Here is a 19,936-nt window from a genome sequence, read left to right as displayed (position 1 = left end):
TAGACCTTTCCTAGGCTCCCCCAAAAGCCTGTATTTATTTAATTTTTTTAGGGTTGCCTGTTTGCGACTTGGCAAAGCCTCCTGGCCAGCGGTTCTGTCTCCCTGGCATCAAGCTTGCTGGTAGGAGATGCTGGCTGGTGGAGAGGGAATCTGGCGCCCTCACCCTTCTTGGCTGAAGGCACCTCTGGCAAACAGGAAACCTTTCGGGTCCCAATCCACCAGCCCAGGTTGTCCTTGCAGTCTGCGTTCTGTTCTGGGAAGCGACTCCCTCCTTTAGGATTTTCTGCAGAGCTTAATAAAGCACCTCGTGTCTCTGTTAACGGTGCACAACTTTAAAAAACTTTCCAAGCAGAGAAAAATGCATTGTGAGGCTTATGTGTTTTAACGTTTCGGTGGCGCTGTCTGTGATGGTGGAAAGTGGCGGTGGATTTTTATTTTAAGCACCTTTTGTGTCGTGCATGACTTGTTTTTTAAAAATAAAGCTAAAGTACAAAGCTGCCCCTGTACTCGTTCCTGCGGCGTCTTTGGGTTTTTCCATCGTGGGTGCATATCTGATTCCACAAGGCGGCTCAAATCGACCAAGCAAATATGAACCTCTCCCTGGCCCATGGACCAGGTCTTGATCTGGGAAGAGAGATCTACAGGTGGAAGCAACCTTCAAGGTGGTACCTTGGTTCTCAAACTTGATCCGTTCCGAAGTCCGTTCCAAAACCAAGTCGCGCTTCCCCAAAGAAAGTAATGCAAAAGGGATTAATCCGTTCCAGACTTTTAAAAACAACCCCTAAAACAGCGATTTAACATGAATTTTACTATCTAGCGAGACCATTGATCCATAAAATGAAAGCAATAAACAATATACTGCAGTCACACCATCAATCAGTCAGTAGCTGAACTCGGTTCCACACAGTCACAAAAACAAAAACACAAAATAAATAGCAAAAACAGACAGAACTCAGCGTAACACTCAAAACGGAAGTATGGCACTCAAAACAGCATGTTCAGCTTCTGAAAAAAGTTCGCAAACTGGAACGTTTACTTCTGGGTTTACAGTGTTTGGGTTCCAAGCTGTTTGAGTACCAAGGCGTTTGAGAACCAAGGTACCACTGTACTGCAGATCTGTAAATATGCCTCTGCATTGTTGGCCTCAACGTGTTGTCATTTAGTCGTGACTCCATGGACCAGAGCACGCCAGGCACTCCTGTCTTCCACTGCCTCCCGCAGCTTGGTCAGACTCATGTTTGTAGCTTCAAGAACACTGTCCAACCATCTCGTCCTCTGTCGCCCCCTTCTCCTTGTGCCCTCCATCTTTCCCAACATCAGGGTCTTCTCCAGGGAGTCTTCTCTTCTCATGTGGTGGCTAAAGTACTGGAGCCTCAGCTTCACAATCTGTCCTTCCAGTGAGCACTCAGGGCTGATATCCTTCAGAATGGAGAGGTTTGATCTTCTTGCAGTCCATGGGACTCTCAAGAGTCTCCTCCAGCACCAGAACTCAAAAGCATCAATTCTTCGGTGATCAGCCTTCTTTATGGTCCAGCTCTGACTTCCATACATCACTACTGGGAAAACCAGAGCTTTAACTAGGCGGACCTTTGTTGGCAAGGTGATGTCTCTGCTTTTTAAGATGCTGTCCAGGTTTGTCAGCAATTGTGCGGGTTGTGGGGCTGTGGGTGCTTCTCCCTGGACCAGCAGTTGCAAAAAAGGGAGGACCAAAATCTGGCAAAAATAGTCAGCTTTTATTTCTTTGAAGAAAAGGGGGACAAGGAAAGGAGCAAAGGGATGGGCTTTCGGGGGGTGGCATTGCTCAGGTCAGGAGGGCGTGTCTCAGCATCTCCTTCTTGGCCGGGGTGAGCCTTTGGGGGAAGAGGATGTCGAAGTACATGATGAGGTCCCCCTTGCAGGTGGGGTCGCTGGCCAGGGGCATCCCCTCTCCTGGCACCACCTTGAAGTACTTGGGGCTGAAGGGAAAAGAGAGGCCTGAGTCAGATTCAGCGGGGGGGGGGGTAGAAAAGGGGAGACACCACTGGGGATTGAACCAGGGGCTTCTGCATTCGAAGATGGTGCTTAATAATAATAATTTATTATTTATACCCCACACATCTGGCTGAGCTTCCCCTGCCACTCTGGGCGGCTCTCAACAGAATACCAGACTTTTAGAAGACATCTGAAGGCAGCCCTGTTTAGGGAAGCTTTTAATGTTTGATGCATTACTGTATTTTAATATTTTGTTGGAAGCTGCCCAGAGTGGCTGGGGAAGCCCGGCCAGATGGGCGGGGTATATATAATAAATTATTATTAATATTATTATTAAAAATAGAATCAAAGATTAAAAACTTCCCTAAACAGGGCTGCCTTCAGATGTCTTTTAAAAGTAAGATAGTTGTTTATTTCCTTGACAACTGGTGGGAGGGCGTTCCACAGGGCAGGCGCCACCACCGAGAAGGCCCTCTGCCTGGTTCCCTGTAACTTGGCTTCTCGCAGCGAGGGAACCGCCAGAAGGCCCTCGGCGCTGGACCTCAGTGTCTGGGCTGAATGATGCGGGTGGAGACGCTCCTTCAGGTATACAGGGACAAGGCCGTTTTAGGGCTTTCAAGGGCTTTCACACTTTGAACTGTGCTTGGAAACGTACTGGGAACCAATGCAGGTCTCTCAGTACTGGTGTTATGTGGTCTCGGTGGCCACTCCCAGTCACCAGTCTAGCTGCCGCATTCTGGATTCCAGCTCTACAACTCTTAGGATTCCTGGGATAAGGACTGTGGGCTGCAGGCACTTACTGTACGATGTCATTGAGAGGGATGTTGAGCAGCCTTTCGTCGAGGGTCCTCACATCCACGGTGCACCCGGTCAGAGCCTGCAAAGCAAAGTGCCAGAGGCTGAGAGCAGGCAATATTTAATAGATCTAAATATTGCCTTTCATCGTAAGATCTCAGGACGGTTCACAGAATACCAATGTTAAGGTAGCCTAAATTTTGGGCAGCTGAGGCATGCTTAATTTCTGAATTACAATGGGAGTCTCCTGTATATGTGGTCAGGGAAAACAAAATGCTGTCCAGAGTTGTAAAGACTGCAGAGAGAATAATTGGGTGCACTCTTCCCACCTTGGATCAAATCTATGCTTCCGGGTGCCATAAGAAAGCTGCAGAGATAGTGCAGGATAGTGCGCGCCCTGGAAATTATCTCTTTCAGCTTCTGCCTTCTGGAAGAAAGTACAGGGTTATAAAGACTAGGACTAGCCGCCTGAGAAACAGTTTCTATCCAAATGGGATTTTGGTTTTAAACGCAGTGTAAGGTAGTCTTAAGGCTGTGGGTGGCGCTGTGGGTTAAACCACAGAGCCTAGGACTTGCCGATCAGAAGGTCGGTGGTTCGAATCCCCGCAACGGGGTGAGCTCCCGTTGCTTGGTCCCTGCTCCTGCCAACCTAGCAGTTGAAAAGCATGTCAAAGTGCAAGTAGATAACTAGGTACCACTCCGGCAGGAAGGTAAACGGTGTTTCCGTGCGCTGGTCTGCTTCGCCAGAAACAGCTCAGTCATGCTGGCCACATGACCCGGAAGCTGTACGCCAGCTCCCTCGGTCAATAAAGCGTGATGAGTGCCGCAACCCCAGAGTTGGTCATGACTGGACCTAATGGTCAGGGGTCCCTTTACCTTTAAGGTAGTCTCTATGTTATATTTAATTATGGGGTATCAGAGTTTTTAGGGGGCTAACCAGGCTGGGATAGCAGGCTTGTTGGTTTCTGAATGTCTGATGTAGATTTTCAATTCCGTCGTTCTGTATGGGACAATGACAATAAAGATTATTGTATTGTAGCGGAGTCACACTTTGACTCCTGCGTACAGAGAAGTCTGGCTCTCGGCTTACGTCCAGCGTTTTGAGGATGGCTGGCTCTGTGGAGGAGTCCTTACTCCCTGTCCCTGCGTGAGTGCTGGGCCTGCCTCTGGAAGCAGAACGGGGCTTCACACAGAGAAGCGATGGGAAGCCTCCTTGGAGGGGTGGCGCGACTACGAACCTAAGAATAAATGGGCTCTGCAGTGACACTGAGCATGCTGATGGAAGAGGATGTTGGGAAACTGTGTACGTGCAGCTACTCACACAGAGTCAATTAAGGTTTGGCAGACAGCCAGAAGGCAATCTGAAGGAGTAAGTCTGCCTGGTGATAACAGAGACATGGAGATCGCTCCCTGATTCGTCAAGCTCTCTCAATGGAGTGATAATTAATGGTCTACTAACTGGAATGTGTTAGTTCAGTGTTCAGAGGTTCAGTGTTTGAGTTCAGAGTTGTGTGTCAGTGTAGGAGTTGTGAGTTGTGTCAGAGAGAGCTAGCATAAGATCCGTGTTCTGTTCCTGTAAATAGTCCACTGTATATAATAAACATCTAACTACAAGTTCCTGGTTCCTGCTTCGTCTATCCTGTCTGCAGCCAAGTCGCCAATTGCTTCCGTGGATTCTGCGTTTACTCTGCTAGGTCTGGCTAAGGTCCTGCAACTAGTCAGAAAGTTGCGAAACACCAAATAGGTTTTACCAATAGAGGATTGGCAACGTCGACAAAAGCAGGGACACACACTTCTCGCCCCCCATAGCACTTCCCTCTATGCAGGTAGGCTGCGGGGATTCAATTCTAGCTGTGCTCTTCAAACATGGGACTGAAATTCCCCCGTGAGACATTTCGTTCTCAAGCTGCCAGGGCTCACTGGTGAGAAAGAAAGGAAATTGAGGCTGGAGCTGAGGTGTCGGCCTTCAGAAGAGGCTGCCCACTGCCCCCTTTGCGAGTCTCTGCTGGGCAGTCTTCCGTTAGCTCAGGAGGGCGGGTCTCTGCATGGATCCTGAGACGAGGGTTAGTCTGCTAGACTTCCCAGTAACACATAATAAGCGGAAGGGGCATTATTAGTCAACCTGGGGAGGAAAAGGGGGCTAGTTTGGCTCCCGGAATGCCTTCATTACCTTCCCCAGAGGAAGAGGGGCCACATAGATCAGGTTATCGTCTTCTCTTTTAAACCTGGGATGGATCTTCTCCTTGACGATGAAGATGATGTCTGCCGGGATGATGTTTGGGCCCTGGAATGAAATGCAGGAAGAAGCCCAAAGGGCCAGGGGGGGTTCAGACCCAATGGTTATCCCTGGCATCTGCAAGGAGGGCAGAAAGTAGGGCCCACTGACCCCTTTGCCCACCGCAAGGTGGGAAGCGTGCCCACACAGGGGCAAGCCCGGTCCCACCTCTCCACCCCCAAAACAACCAAGTGCTGCACCAGTTGGATTTCGACCTGACGTTATAAAACCCGTGGCTGCAGTCCGGAGAAAAACTGCTCATGCTACAGCTATTGAGGCTGCGGGCAGGAGCGTTGCCCCTGCCCGGAAGCAAACCTTGTGAGAATAACCGTATTTTTCGCTCCATAAGACGCACCTAGTTTTTAGAGGAGGAAAACAAGGAAAAAAATATTCTGAACGAAACAGTGGATGTATGATTTTTGTGGTTCATGCTGTGGCCACAGACATGTGATTTGACGGTGAGTTTGGGGTAGGTAAAGGTAAAGGGACCCCTGACCATTAGGTCCAGTCATGGCTGACCATGGGGTTGCGGCGCTCATCTCGCTTTACTGGCCGAGGGAGCTGGCGTACAGCTTCCGGGTCATGTGGCCAGCATGACTAAGCCGCTTCTGGCGAACCAGAGCAGCGCACGGAAACGCCGTTTACCTTCCTGCTGTAGCGGTACCTATTTATCTACTTGCACTTTGACGTGCTTTCGAACTGCTAGGTTGGCAGAAGCAAGGACCAAGCAACGGGCGCTCACCCCGTCGCAGGGATTCGAACCGCCGACCTTCTGATCAGCAAGTCCTAGGCTCTGTGGTTTAACCCACAGCGCCACCTGTGTCCCCGAGTTTGGGGTAGCCCAATGCAAAAATCCTGAGGATCCATGCTTTGTAACCACGTTTTTGCACCCCACGAAACAGTGGATGCGTGATTTTTTTGGCAGCCTCCCTCCTCCCTCGCACCCAAGGTGGCGTTACCTGGTCTCCCTCCTCTTGAAAGGTGATCCTGGTTCCTTGTTTCCACCCTGGGCGCACATCAATGGTCAAGATCTTGTCTTTGATGGTGGAAGCATGGCCGTCGTCATTCATGACCTGAAGGGTTTAGAGAGGAATCATGGAAGTCCCTGGCTGAGTGGCTGCCGAGACCATATAACACCAGTCCTGAAAGACCTACATTGGCTCCCAGTACGTTCCCGAGCACAATTCAAAGTGTTGGTGCTGACCTTGAAAGTCCTAAATGGCCTCAAAGGCCCAGTGTACCTGAAGAAGCGTCTCCACCCCCATCGTTCTGCCCGGACACTCAGGTCCAGCTTCGAGGGCCTTCTGGCGGTTCCCTCACTGCAAGAAGTAAGGCTACAGGGAACCAGGCAGAGGGCCTTCTTGGTGGTGGTGCCCTCCCTGTGGAACGCCCTCCCAGCAGATGTCAAGGAAATACAGTGGTGCCTCGCAAGACGAAATTAATTCGTTCCGCAAGTCTCTTCGTCTTGCGGTTTTTTCGTCTTGCGATGCACGGTTTCCCATAGGAATGCATTGAAAATCAATTAATGCGTTCCTAGGGAAACCGCCTTCAGACCAGGTCCGGGGACAGTCTGTCCCCCGACCTCTTCTGAAGGCTGGGGGGGGGGGACAAGGGCTTTTCTTCCCACTGCCAGCCTTCAGAAGGCTGTTCTGAAGGCTGGCGGTGGGAAGAAAAGCCCTTCTTCCCACCTCCCGCCCCGCAAGCTCCGGGGACAGGAGGGCTTTGCTGCCGACCGCCAGCATTTTAAAAGCCCCTGCTGTCCCGGGGCGATTTTAAAATGCTGGCGGGCGGGAGCGAAGTCTCCGCTGCCCCGAGGAGATTTTAAAATGCTGGGGGTCGGCAGCGAACGCTTCGCTCCCGCCCGCCAGCATTTTAAGATCGCCCGGGGCAGCGGAGAAGTCTCCGCTGTCCCGGGAAGGCAGGCGGGGGGAGCAAAGACTTTTGCCCCCGCCTGCCTTCAGAAGAGGTCCAGGACCTCGTTCCGATGCCCGGCGGCAGGGTGCGAGGTTCCCGCCCCACCGCCCGGCATCGGGGCATCGTTCCGATGCCCGGCGGCGGGGGGAGAGGTTCCCGCCCCCCCGCCCCGCTTCGGAGCAGCGTTCCGAAGCCGGGCGGCTGGGGCAGGTGTTCCCGCCCCCCCGCCCCACTTCGGAGCAGCGTTCCGAAGCCGGGCGGTGGGGGCAGGTGTTCCCTCCCCCCCGCCCGGCTTCGGAGCACCGGGAGAAGCGATCTCCCCGCAGCCCCTTGCTTCAAAAGAGGTCCGGGGGCAGCGGGGAAGAAGCGCAGCGCTTCTTCCCCGCTGCCCCCGGACCTCTTTTGAAGCAAGGGGCTGCGGGGAGATCGCTTTTCCCCGCAAACCCTTGCTTCAAAAGAGGTCCGGGGGCAGCGCGAAGCGCTTCCCGCTGTCCCCGGACCTCATTTGAAGCAAGAGGCGGTGGGGAGAAGCGATCTCCCCGCAGCCCCTTGCTTCAAAAGAGGTCCGGGGGCAGCGGGGAAGAAGCGCAGCGCTTCCCGCTGCCCCCGGACCTCTTTTGAAGCAAGGGGCTGCGGGGAGATCGCTTCTCCCCACCGCCCCTTGCTTCAAAAGAGGTCCGGGGGCAGCGGGGAAGAAGCGCTGCGCTTCCCGCTGCCCCCGGACCTCTTTTGAAGCAAGGGGCTGCGGGGAGATCGCTTTTCCCCGCAAACCCTTGCTTCAAAAGAGGTCCGGGGGCAGCGCGAAGCGCTTCCCGCTGTCCCCGGACCTCTTTTGAAGCAAGGGGCGGTGGGGAGAAGCGATCTCCCCACAGCCCCTTGCTTCAAAAGAGGTACGGGGGCAGCGGGAAGCGCTTCCCGCTGTCCCCGGACCTGGGGCTGCGGGGAGAAGATCGCTTCTCCCCGCTGCCCCTTGCTTCAAAAGAGAAGACCCGCTGTCCCCTGGGCAAGCTTCGTTTTGCGAAGCAAGCCCATAGGGAAATTCGTCTTGCGAGGCAACTCGAAAACGAAAAAACCTTTCGTTTTGCGAGTTTTTCGTCTCGCGAGGCGTTCGTCTTGCGGGGTACCACTGTAAACGCCTAAGGAGTTCCTTTCCTTACCCTGCGAGAAATCTTGATTTTTTTGGTGCACCCGTAGAACAAGTCCTCCAGCGAAAGGTAGAGATCTCTCTCGATCGGAGGGTCCTTCTTTTTCACTCCCTTCCCTCGCAGCCCCCCAAATGCCATGTTGACCTCAGCCCCTTCTGCAGTGTAGAACTCTAAGCAAGAAAAAAGTCAGTGTCAGGGTTTGTGTGTAGTGATTATTTTTACACATTGCTAACTGAAAAAGGAGGAAGATGGCTGGGTGCCACCACTAAGAAGGCCCCTATAAATACTCAGAATTGTGGCAGCCTACCTTAAATGAAAGAAAGCAAAGGATGCCGGTGGCATTTGCAAGTTGCCGTCTGGCTTTTGATAACTGCACCCTCCGCCCCATACCCCGTGGAAAGGGCTCTGATCTGGAAAATGCTCGAAAGCAGGGGAGATCTGAGATGAGTGGAGTATCTTGACAAAACGCGGTGCTTGGGCCTACCGGCAAAGGGGTTGTCTCCTCCAAAGAAGTCCCGGAAGACCTTCTCGGGGTTTCCGTGGAACACATAGCCTTCTGTCCAGGGGGTGTCCACCGTGAACTCCAAAGGGATCCCTCCTTTGAGGCCTTCCTCGGCAAATTTGTCGTAAATGCCCTTCTTCAGTGCTAAGGAAGGAGGAGACAACAGGTGGGGAGGGGAGGGTTTTATTTATTTATTTTTTTTAAAAATATTTTTATTGCTCAATTTCCAATAACAAATTATCAAACCATACAGTCACCTGCATGATCCCCCCTTCCCTCCCCCCCCCGGACTTCCCACAGCTCCTCTCCCTGATTTCGCTTACACATATTTTCTCTGCATATTATAAAACTATATATATCCTTACCTATCTGTCCTTTATGTTATCAACACTAAATTTATGTATGTTTATTCAAAACCTGCCAAGGAGTCCAGTTCATTTTGTTGTCCTTTTAAATAATTTGTAAAAAGTTCCCATTCTTCCCTGAAGTCACAATTGTCCTTGTCTCGCAATTTGTATGTTAATTTGGCCAGTTCTGCGTATTTCATCAATTTTTCTTGCCACTGTTCTTTTGTCGGGGTTTCCTCATTCTTCCATCCTTGTGGTATCAAGACTCTTGCTGCTGTTGTAGCGCACATAAATAAGTTCCTTATTTTCCTTGTCCTACAATCCCTAACAAAAATGCTTCTTCATTCTTTGCAAATGTCATTATAAACATTTTCTTCAATTCATTATATATCATTTCCAATTTTTTAAAAATTTCTTTACATTCCCACCACACAGGATAAAAAGTCCCTTTTTTCTCTTTACATTTCCAACAAATATTAGAGCCGGTTTTATACATTTTTGCTATCTGTACTGGTGTTATATACCATCTATACATAATTTTCATATAATTTTCTTTCAGAAGGGAACGGTCTGTACATTTTAAATCTGTTTTCCAGTTTTCCCCAGTCCTCAAATTGTATATTATGTCCTATATCTTGTGCCCATTTGATCATGACCGATTTTACCTCCTCATCTTTTGTTTCCCATTCTAGCAAGATGCTATATGCTCTCTTCAGCAGCTTCACTTCTTCTGTGACTTCCTTTTGAAATCTTGTTGTTGTTGTTTAGTCGTGTCCAACTCTTCGTGACCCCTGGACCAGAGCACGCCAGGCACTCCTGTCTTCCACTGCCTCCCACAGTTTGGTCAAACTCATGCTGGTAGCTTCGAGAACACTGTCCCACCATCTCATCCTCCGTCGTCCCCTTCTCCTTGTGCCCTCCATCTTTCCCAACATCAGGGTCTTTTCCAGGGAGTCTTCTCTTCTCATGAGGTGGTCAAAGTCTTGGAGCCTCAGCTTCAGGATCTGTTTTTCCAGTGAGCACTCAGGGCTGATTTCCTTCAGAATGGAGAGGTTTGATCTTCTTGCAGTCCATGGGACTCTCAAGAGCACCAGAATTCAAAAGCATCCATTCTTCAGCGATCAGCCTTCTTTAGGGTCCAGCTCTCACTTCCATTTGAAATCTAGAAGTGGTGTAACTAAATCTTTTCTTATTATCTTCCCTTTACATCCCATGTAATTGTCTATAATGTAACCAACTCTGAAAATTATCTTTGGCATGGGAGCAGACGGGAGACAAGTTGGGACACGGAAGGTGGACTGCCTGATGGTCTGATCTACAGAGGGCAGTCCAAGCCAGTTTGAAGGTGAAGAACCCCAGGAAGGAAAAGGAGAAGGGGCCACAAAGTTTGCAGGTCAGCAGAAAACTGAGCACACAAACAGCTCAGCTGGTCACAGTCCTCCCCACAATGGTGAGATGTACACTGTAGTTCTCATTTCTCAAATTTGCATCTATGCATATAAATTAGCCAATCTGTGTCTCTTCCTGCGTTGAAAGCGCGGCTCAGTTTAAGAATGGTTTCGGTTTAAGAACAGACTTCTGGAACGGATAAAGTTCATAAACCGAGGTACCACTGTCCTTGCACCTCACTCATCTGACTGGGTTTCCCCCATCCGCTCTGGGCAGCTTCCAACAGAATATAAAAGAACACAACAAAACACCAGACATTAAAAAGCTTTCTGATAAAATAAACGACAGCCAAAGAGATGCGACATTAAATACTCAGGCAAGCGTCCTTGGCCGAGGGCCGTTCCAAAGAGTGCAGCACACACAAATGAAGCGAATCCCCTCCTACTCACGATCGCTCAGGACATCGTAGGCTTCCGCAAGCTGCTTAAACTTCTCTCTGGCCCACGGCTCCTTGTTCTTATAGGGGTGGAACTTCAAGGCCAGCTTCCGATAGCTGCAAAAACACACACACAAAGAGGTCGCTGCAGTCACAGAGTCAGGGGAAGTGGTCTTGTACCAACCAGTGGCGTAGCGTGGGTTGTCAGCACCCGGGGCAAGGCAAGTAATTTGCGCCCCCTAACCCATGGATTTGCGCCCCCTAACCCTAACCCCCAGATGTTGCGCCCGGTGCGGCCGGCCCCCCCTGCACCCCCCACGCTACGCCACTGGTACCAACCAAGCTGGCCCATTGAGCTGAGTACTGTCTACAGTGCCAGGCATGGCCAAACTTGGCCCTCCAGATGTTTTGGGACTACAGTTCCCATCATCCCTGGCCACTGGTCCTGTTAGCTAGGGATGATGGGAGTTGTAGTCCCAAAACATCTGGAGGGCCGAGTTTGGCCATGCCTGGCACAGACAACAAGCATCTCTCCAGGGTTTCAGGTGTAGGATATTATCAGGCTTACCTGGAAATGTCTGCCTGGAGTCTCTCTCTCTCTGTGTCTCCCCTGCTCCCCTAAATATATACATTTAAAGACTCTTTCGCTAAGTGATTTTAACAGGCCTGAAAGCACCGGCCAAGTGTGTAATCCTTCCATTCAACTAAAAAAATTTACAAATCATTGTTCACATTTTACACTGGCATTGTCTCTGGGCAAGGAGATGGGGGTGGGGGCACTGTCTTTTGGTTTGGGTTACCAGCAATTGATACACAAAAACACAAACACACATCCTCCTTTAAGACCAACTGGGTTGATTCCAACCAGGGGTCAGATCCACACACCCATTGACTTCCATCTGTGAGTGTGATTCCTCCGCCGAAATGAATGTGAACGAGTGGCCGACCAGAGAACATAGTAATAATAATTGCGTATTTATTTCTATACATTGCAATAATAATAATAATAATAATAATAATAATAATAATAATAATAATAGCAGCAGCAGCACTGCTGCATCAGGCCAGTGGTCCACCTGATAGCTTTCGCCTCCATAAAATTGCCTAATCCCCTTTTAAATGAGCCCAGCGATACATTAAAAAGCAGCACAACAGAAGCAGCAGCAACAACACCGTTAAGCCCTAAGCATAAAAGGGACCCCTGACCATTAGGTCCAGTCGTGGCCGACTCTTGGGTTGCGGCGCTCATCTCGCTTTATTGGCCGAGGGAGCCGGCGTACAGCTTCCGGGTCATGTGGCCAGCATGACGAAGCCGCTTCTGGCAAACCAGAGCAGTGCACGGAAACGCTGTTTACCTTCCCGCCAGAGCGGTACCTATTTATCTACTTGCACTTTGACGTGCTTTTGAAGTGCTAGGTTGGCAGGAGCAGGGACTGAGCAACGGGAGCTCACCCCGTCACGGGGATTCGAACCGCCAACCTTCTGATCGGCAAGTCCTAGGCTCTGTGGTTTAACCCACAGCGCCACCCGCGTCCCAAGCCCTAAGCATATGTGTGTACAAAAACACACAGGGGATATGGGTATCTTCAGCAAGTTGTAATGTGCTGGACTAACACCTGGGAGACCCAACAGCTTTGCATTCTACCGGTCCACAATAGAAAATGTCCTCTCATATTGTACCACAGTGTGGTACATTGGCTTGACAGCCACGGAGAGAAATTATTTACAGAGGGTGGTGAACACAGCGCATGATATCTTGGGCTGTCACTGTCAGCAGAAACCGCCCCCCTCCTCTCTGGAGAATCAGCAGAGAACATCAGCAGATTCTTGGAATGGGAGGGGTGAAATCTCCTCAGTCACCTGAGCCCACTAGATGACATTGCAAGGGATCGTTGCCTTAGGAGAGTGAGGAAAATTCTCAGGGACGATTCACACCCCGGGCAGCACCTCTTTAATCTTCCACCCTCGGGAAGGAGATATAGAAGTATCATCAGTTGTACCAACAGGCTAAAAAACAGTTTCTATCCATGGGCTGTTAGGCTGCTGAATGGAAAATAATATAGCGCAACTGGCTTTCGGGGTTGGTGTGTTGTGCGACAAGCACACAGAGTGCAGTGAGATTGAGTGTTTGGGTGGGGAGGCTCAGTTAATTTAATTGTACATAGGTTGTACTTTGATAATAAAGGTATTAAAGAGAGAGAGAGAGACAGACCCAGCAGGGCTGGATTTTGGGGTGGTTCCCCTGGACAGGGTGCTGAGTTGAGTAGGCACAAAACGGAGGAGATCCCTAATTGAGAAGATCCTTTGGGAGGGGCATCAAATGTCGGCCTTTCCTAGGGTGGGCTGCTGCCAAAATCACCCAGGTTAATAGGTTAACTGCATTTATTTTTCCCAATTTGAACTACAACATGGTGCTTTTCTTAAGTCAGAATGACCCCTATGGTGTGTTTTTTTAAGAAAGAAAGCACTGGTGGTATACAAATTTAATTAATAATAATAATATTATATCACTGAAAATTAGGGATGCCATATGTCCGGGTTTTCAAATGCGGAATTGCTCAACAACTTTCGGGTTAAGAAAAGCTCAACAAAACAAAACAAACCAACAAAAGAAAAGCTCAACAACTTTTGGGATGTCCTGGTTTTTACGTTTTGAAATATGGCAACCCTGCAAAGTATCGTGCATCAAGGAGACATCTCCATCATTACACCTCCAGCATCTTCTCAGCATCAGAAAATGCCTTCCTGCAAAGACCCAATAGACCCCAAACATCCGTTTTTGCTGGGACAAAAGGAGTTTCCCGCGTGCAGCGCATAGCAAGTCCTGGCAATCAGTTTGTCCTCTGCGTGGGGGGAAATTCTATGATTGCTATGAAATGGGTACCTTGATGTGATGGTGATTGACAAGGTGCGTGGCCTGGGGAGGACAGGGGAAGGTAAGGATCCAGCCCTCTGCTCTCAAGCGGATCTGTTTGCAGAGCTGGGAGGAGAGGCAAGGAGAAGGGGCTGGCAGGAATCAGGGGCCAAACATCTCCTGGAAAAGCGGTGCGCAATGTCAGGTACCCCAAACATAAGGCAAAAACGCACAGGTAATAATAATAAGTGCATCGCGCGCATAGATAGGGGAACGTGTGCACGCAAACGCCACCGCGTGGATCCCGCATGTGCCCCAAACACACACACACACGTGCAGGGACCCGTGTCCCGCAACCCCTCCCGGGTCTCACGCCTTCTTGATGTCCGCATCCTTGGCGCTGCGGGTGAGATCCAGGACGGCGTAGTAATCCTGACCCATCGCGGCGCTTCCTCCCGGGCCAGGCCAGGTCCGGCCCGCCTGCTCTGCCCACTCGACCCCGCTGCCTCGCCCGTTGCTAGGGACGCCGCCCGGCCCCGCCTCCCCCGCCCGGCGCGGTGCATGGCGGGAGTCGTAGTCCTTTTGCGCAGCTGGCCATTCTCTGCAAGCTTTCCTATTGCTGCGCCGCCGCCGCGTGCATTTGCTGCATGCTTGCAATTGCTGCGCCGCCGCACGCACGCACCCACCACATGCACTTGCTGCGCGCTTGCTTTTCCCGCACTGCTGCATGCTTGCAATTTTGTGCAGTCGCATGTTTGCGACGGCTGCACCCGCCGCGTGCATTTGCTGTATGATCGCATTTGCTGCGCCACTGCACGCAACCGCCACATGCACTTGCTGCGTGCTTGCATTTCCCGCACTGATGCGTGCTTGCAATTTTGCGCGCCGCCGCGTGTTTTGCGATTGCTGCGCTGCCGCGCGCATTTGCTGCACGATTGCTATTTTGCGCGCCCGTCCATGCGTTTGCAATTGCTGCAACAAATGCGTGCGGCAGTGCAGCAAATGCAAACGCATGCAGCCCTTCTTCCGGCGCCGGCGCGTTTCGGGACGAGGAAGCACCCAACGGGGAAAGGCTGAGCTGGGTGGCTTTTGGAAACCCGGGCAGGCAGCTCCGCGCTTCTCCCTCTCCCAGAAGCAGCAGCGCTGGCAACGGGAGCTGTGGCTTTCTGCGGAGCTTCTCTGTCCCGACGCAAAGGGAGAGCAAGACCCCAGCGCGCGGGGCAAAGGAAGGGGAGGACTGTGTAACTGCGGAACTCCTTCCCGCAGGAGAAAGTGCTGACCACCAACCTAGCTAGAGATCTTTAAAAGAGAAGCGCACCAATATATGGAGCGGAGAGCTACAACATTGGCCTCCACTGGCCAGGACAGCTCTGCGCTCCAAAGTTGGAGGCAAGAATGCTTCTTTCTAAACGCCCTGTTGCTGGAAATTACAGAAGGGGAAGAGTTGCTCTTGGGCTCTGGTTTCCCATTGAAGGGGTACAGTCAGGGGCGCCGACTTATAAAAAATATTGGGGGGGCCCATACCGGGGTCCTGCCCCGGGAAGTTTTCTAAATTTTAGATGAAAATTAGTGAGTTTTAAAGTTTTTAAAAAGTATTTTAGAGTCATATGATCAACATTAGAACCCCGAAAACTCGACTCTCTATAACTCCACACTCCGGGAAACTCGACAAGCCTGAAACACTTTTTGGCTTTGAAAAAAGAAACAAAACATAAACACGCACGGTATTTTCGTAAAAAGCTAATTTAATTTACAGTAACAATTATGCTTATAGACTATTACAGAGCAGTGAATTTATAGCTCTGAAAAGACTGAAATGATATTTAAATAAATCCTAAACTATCATTAAAAGAATAAAACATAAAATATTGCTGTCGCACGGTAATAGCGCTTTGATTAATAAGTGAAATAGCTAATTTAAGCTTACCTTGAATAAGGCTGAGGGTTCATTAAATAAAAATAATATCTCAAAGTTAATGCTTTAATACAGTTAATAAAGTTAATACAGTATGTCTAATACTGTATGTAAATACTGTAATACTGTATGTAAATAACGGGCTTTAATTGGGTCTTACACCCTAAAAATATTTAAGTATTTGAAAATAACTAATACAGTACTATAGTAATATAGAAATACAGTACTAAACTAGTACTAATATTTTGAAACTGAAAATTTAACATTCTGTATGTATTTAATTCTCTATTTTATAAAGATTTTTAATATCTGACAGTGAGTTTGGACTACAGTTAGGGTTACCCCAGAAAGCCCTAAAAAACTGTTTGTGAATCCCCCCCCCCCCCGCCAGGCGTACGCATTTTAAAAACTGCATTTCCCTCTAAGACAAAAAGCATGAGCTAAGCAGTCCTCTCTGTAACAAAAACGCTGTAACAAACCCAGAGCTGAGAACAGTAAAGCTTTTCGCTTCCCAGATCCAAGATAACCTTGTCCTGGTACATTGACTTGCAACATACTTCCGGGAGCAGAGCCAGAGAACGAAAAGCAACATTTCTATGTAAGAAGCTGTGAAGGGGGAGAGGAAAAAAGGGGTTTGGAAAAAGGATAAAACCTGCTTGTAAAATGTTTTCGGTGCGGCCTGTCTTTTGTGAACTGAATCACACAGGTGCCTTCTGCCCCCACCCCCATGGCAGAATAAAACGCTCTTTCTCTGGATTAACCCCTTGGTGTTGTTTGACTCCTTTTGTCTCTACTCGGGTGCAACAATTATTCCTACCCATGGATTAAAAAGGCTACATATAAAGACATCCCTTTGGTCCCTGTGAGAACAGGATGCTCAGCTGGACCAGATGGGACATTGGCCTGATCCAGCAGGCTCTTCCTATGTTTCTTTTTGAAAGCCTCCGAAAACGTTCAAGAGGGAGGAGCAACTCCCAACTGAGGAAAGGTTTCAGGGTTTGGGACGGTTTTTAATTCAGCAAAATAATATATAAAATATATAAAATAAATTTCTTCCGACCATCTGCTCTCATTGAAGTTCCAGGGGAAGAGACTAAAAGCTAAATGTCATTTCACAAGTGGAATTAGGGACACGATTGCAGCAATAATGGCCAAAATGCTGGGTTTTTTGTCTCCACAGCTTGCTTTTCATACTTTCAAGAAGGGATTGGCAAATCTACATTGCTAGACCTTCCCAACAGCATATATTATGCAACATTTTAATGTTATTTGTATACCTAATAAAAAAATATAGAAGTGGAGTGAGTAGGATTTATGTTATTGCGTGAGCATTTTAAGCTTGTTGCATTATATATTGCTTTGAATTTCCTGGTTTCAATTGTTTCTGTCTGTTGTATTTTATCTTGTGAAGTTGCATCAGGGCGCTCCCACCCCCCACCCCCCATATGAAGGGACTAACAAATGCAATTATGAAGCATCTCAATATAGCTCCGGCTAAAAGAATCAGAAGGCCTCTGCTTCAAGATTCTGGAGAGCGGCTTTTCAGTCTGAACATCTTCTGATAAAAGGGCAGTATATAAATCTAATAATTCAGGAAGAGGTAGACTCCACCGTGGGAGCAGGGCCGGGGCAGGAGAGTGCTAGAGCCCCGTCTAGTCAAGTTGCGTGGGATCAATTCCAATCTGTTACCTCCGAGGATGTGGACAGGCTGCTTGGACGAGTGAGACCAACCACCTGTCTCCTTGAACCTTGCCCATCCTGGCTGATAAAAGTGAGCCGGGAAGGGCTAGGCGATGGGCTTTGTGGGGTGGTGAATGCTTCCCTGTGTGAGACTTCCCAGACCCGCTGAAAGAGGCGGTCATTAAACCACTTCTTAAAAAACCATCTTTAGTTGCTGCCAATATGGCTAACTATTGCCCAGTCTCAAATCTTTCATTCTTGGGCAAGGGGATTGAGCGAGTGGTTGCTGAACAACTCCAGGCACGTCTGGAAGAAGCGGACCATTTGGATCCCTTCCAGTCGGGATTCAGGCCTCATCAAGGGACTGAAACTGCCTTGGTCGCACTGGTTGATGATCTCCGGTGGGCTAGGGACAAAGGTGAGAGCTGTTTCCTAGTTCTGCTGGATCTCTCAGCGGCATTTGATACCATTGACCATAACATCCTTCTGGACCGTCTTGAGGGGCTGGGAGCTGGGGGCACTGTTATACAGTGGTTCCGCTCCTTCCTCCTGGGCCGTGTTCAGAAAGTGGTGGTGGGGGATGAGTGTTCAGACCCCTGGGCCCTCACTTGTGGGGTGCCTCAGGGTTCTGTCCTCTCCCCCATGCTTTTCAACATCTACATGCAGCCGCTGAGAGAGATCATCAGGGGGTTTGGGCTGGGTGTTCATCAGTATGCGGATGATACCCAGCTCTACCTCTCTTTTAAATCAGAACCAGTGAAGGTGGTGAAGGTCCTGTGTGAGTGTCTGGAGGCAGTTGGAGGATGGATGGCGGCTAACAGATTGAGGTTGAATCCTGACAAGACAGAAGTACTGTTTTGGGGGGACAGGAGGCAGGCAGGTGTGGAGGATTCCCTGGTCCTGAATGGGGTAACTGTGCCCCTGAAGGACCAGGTGCGCAGCCTGGGAGTCATTTTGGACTCATAGCTGTCCATGGAGGCACAGGTCAAATCTGTGTCCAGGGCAGCTGTCTACCAGCTTCATCTGGTTTGCAGGATGAGACCCTCCCTGCCCGCAGACTGTCTCGCCAGAGTGGTGCATGCTCTGGTTATCTCCCGCTTGGACTACTGCAATGCGCTCTACGTGGGGCTACCTTTGAAGGTGACCCAGAAACTACAACTAATCCAGAATGCGGCAGCTAGACTGGTGCCTGGGAGCGGCAGCCGAGACCATATAACACCGGTCTTGAAAGACCTACATTGGCTCCCAATACGTTTCCGAGCACAAGTCAAAGTGTTGGTGCTGACCTTGAAAGCCCTCAACGGCCTCAGTCCAGTATACCTGAAGGAGCGTCTCCACCCCCATCGTTCTACCCGGACACTGAGGTCCAGCACCAAGGGCCTTCTGGCGGTTCCCTCACTGTGAGAAGCCAAGTTACAGGGAACCAGGCAGAGGGCCTTCTCGGTAGTGGCGCCCTCCCTGTGGAATGCCCTCCCACCAGATGTCAAAGAGCATAACAACTACCAGACTTTTAGAAGACATGTTTAGGGAGGCTTTTAATGTTTGATGTAGTACAGTATTTTAATATTTTTGTTGGAAACCGCCCAGAGTGGCTGGGGAAGCCCAGCCAGATGGGCGGGGTATAAATAATAAATTAGTAGTAGTAGTAGTAGTAGTAGTAGTAATAAAAATCTGGCTAAACGGACAAATGTTCTGACCTGTCCTGTCTTCCACTTCAAACACATTTACTTGATCATGTTGAAGTAACTGGACGTGGTAACATTCATGAGAGTAAATCACTCAGTGGATGAGCTAATTGTAGGTACCCTGCAGGCCAAGCCAATTGCTATGGTAGCCCAGTGCTCAGTCTCCCATCTGGTTTCAATGCATGTCAGCTCAGTAGTCTTTCTGTAAGTCTGGGTTGTCAGTCTGTTGGTATTACCTGTCCAGTGTTGTACAGTGAATTGCTAGGATTTATATGGAGGAACATATATACTTGTATGTATCTGTGTATGTCTGTATCTATATCCAGAACTGTTTGACTGAGCCTTATCTTCCACAATGGTAAACCATTTGGACCTTAAGCTGCTTCCATGAGGTGACACATACTGGGAGCAACTTCCACTGCCTTGGCATCTTGTATCAGATTCCCGACTGATTACTCTCTCCATCAACAAAGAAGTTACAGGAATTGGTGTTGCGATTTTGTCTTTGTTAAGTTACGGCAGGTGGTGAAGCCTTGGCCCCTTTAGCAAGATCTTGCTTAACCACCAACTCCTGTCAGCACTAGCAAACATAATGGCAGATTGAAGAATTTAATTCTCATATCTTTAGCTGCTTCATTTGAATTAACTATTTTGTTTCTTTTTATTTTGTTGTCATCTACTCTTGTCTTTTGTATAGGGCAGGGTATAAACATAGCTTAGTGAAAACAGAGTGTTTCGGCCCCACCAGACTGCAATAGACCCCACAAGCTGCTCTTCCTGCGTAGCTCCTGAAAAGTAATTTTTGCGCTCCGTGTTATGAGGTCAGATGAGAGAGCTGAACCCTAATTTCGTCTTGTCAAAGATGAAAGGAGGCCTGGCAAGAGCCTCAAATGACAAAAAATAACCCTCTGCAATTGGTTGTTGGGAATCAAAGATGAATGGCAAGCGAAGAACGGTGAGAGAAGAGGATTAAAAAGAAAATCAACGAGGGCTGATCCCGAGAGAATCAACTTAATTGGGCAAACAGC

General features: G+C 49.3%; 1 protein-coding gene across 1 annotated transcript; it reads right to left on the bottom strand.

Annotated features, from left to right (window-relative positions):
- Window positions 1-1,714: 1,714 nt before the first annotated feature.
- On the bottom strand, window positions 1,715-14,162 carry DNAJB13 (DnaJ heat shock protein family (Hsp40) member B13). Its single transcript, XM_081910082.1, has 8 exons — window positions 14,002-14,162; window positions 10,788-10,891; window positions 8,585-8,746; window positions 8,113-8,270; window positions 6,001-6,114; window positions 4,937-5,050; window positions 2,772-2,848; window positions 1,715-1,955 (listed from the first exon to the last, which is right to left on the bottom strand). Exons 1-8 carry the CDS (start codon window positions 14,067-14,069, stop codon window positions 1,802-1,804), a joined length of 951 nt encoding a protein of 316 aa, XP_081766208.1. The 5' UTR covers window positions 14,070-14,162; the 3' UTR covers window positions 1,715-1,801.
- Between the last annotated feature and the right edge of the window lie 5,774 nt (window positions 14,163-19,936).

Source organism: Podarcis melisellensis (assembly GCF_964234715.1).
Source record: "Podarcis melisellensis genome assembly, chromosome: 4".
Classification (NCBI taxonomy): domain Eukaryota; kingdom Metazoa; phylum Chordata; class Lepidosauria; order Squamata; family Lacertidae; genus Podarcis; species Podarcis melisellensis.
This window is presented reverse-complemented; position numbering and strand designations above follow the sequence as displayed.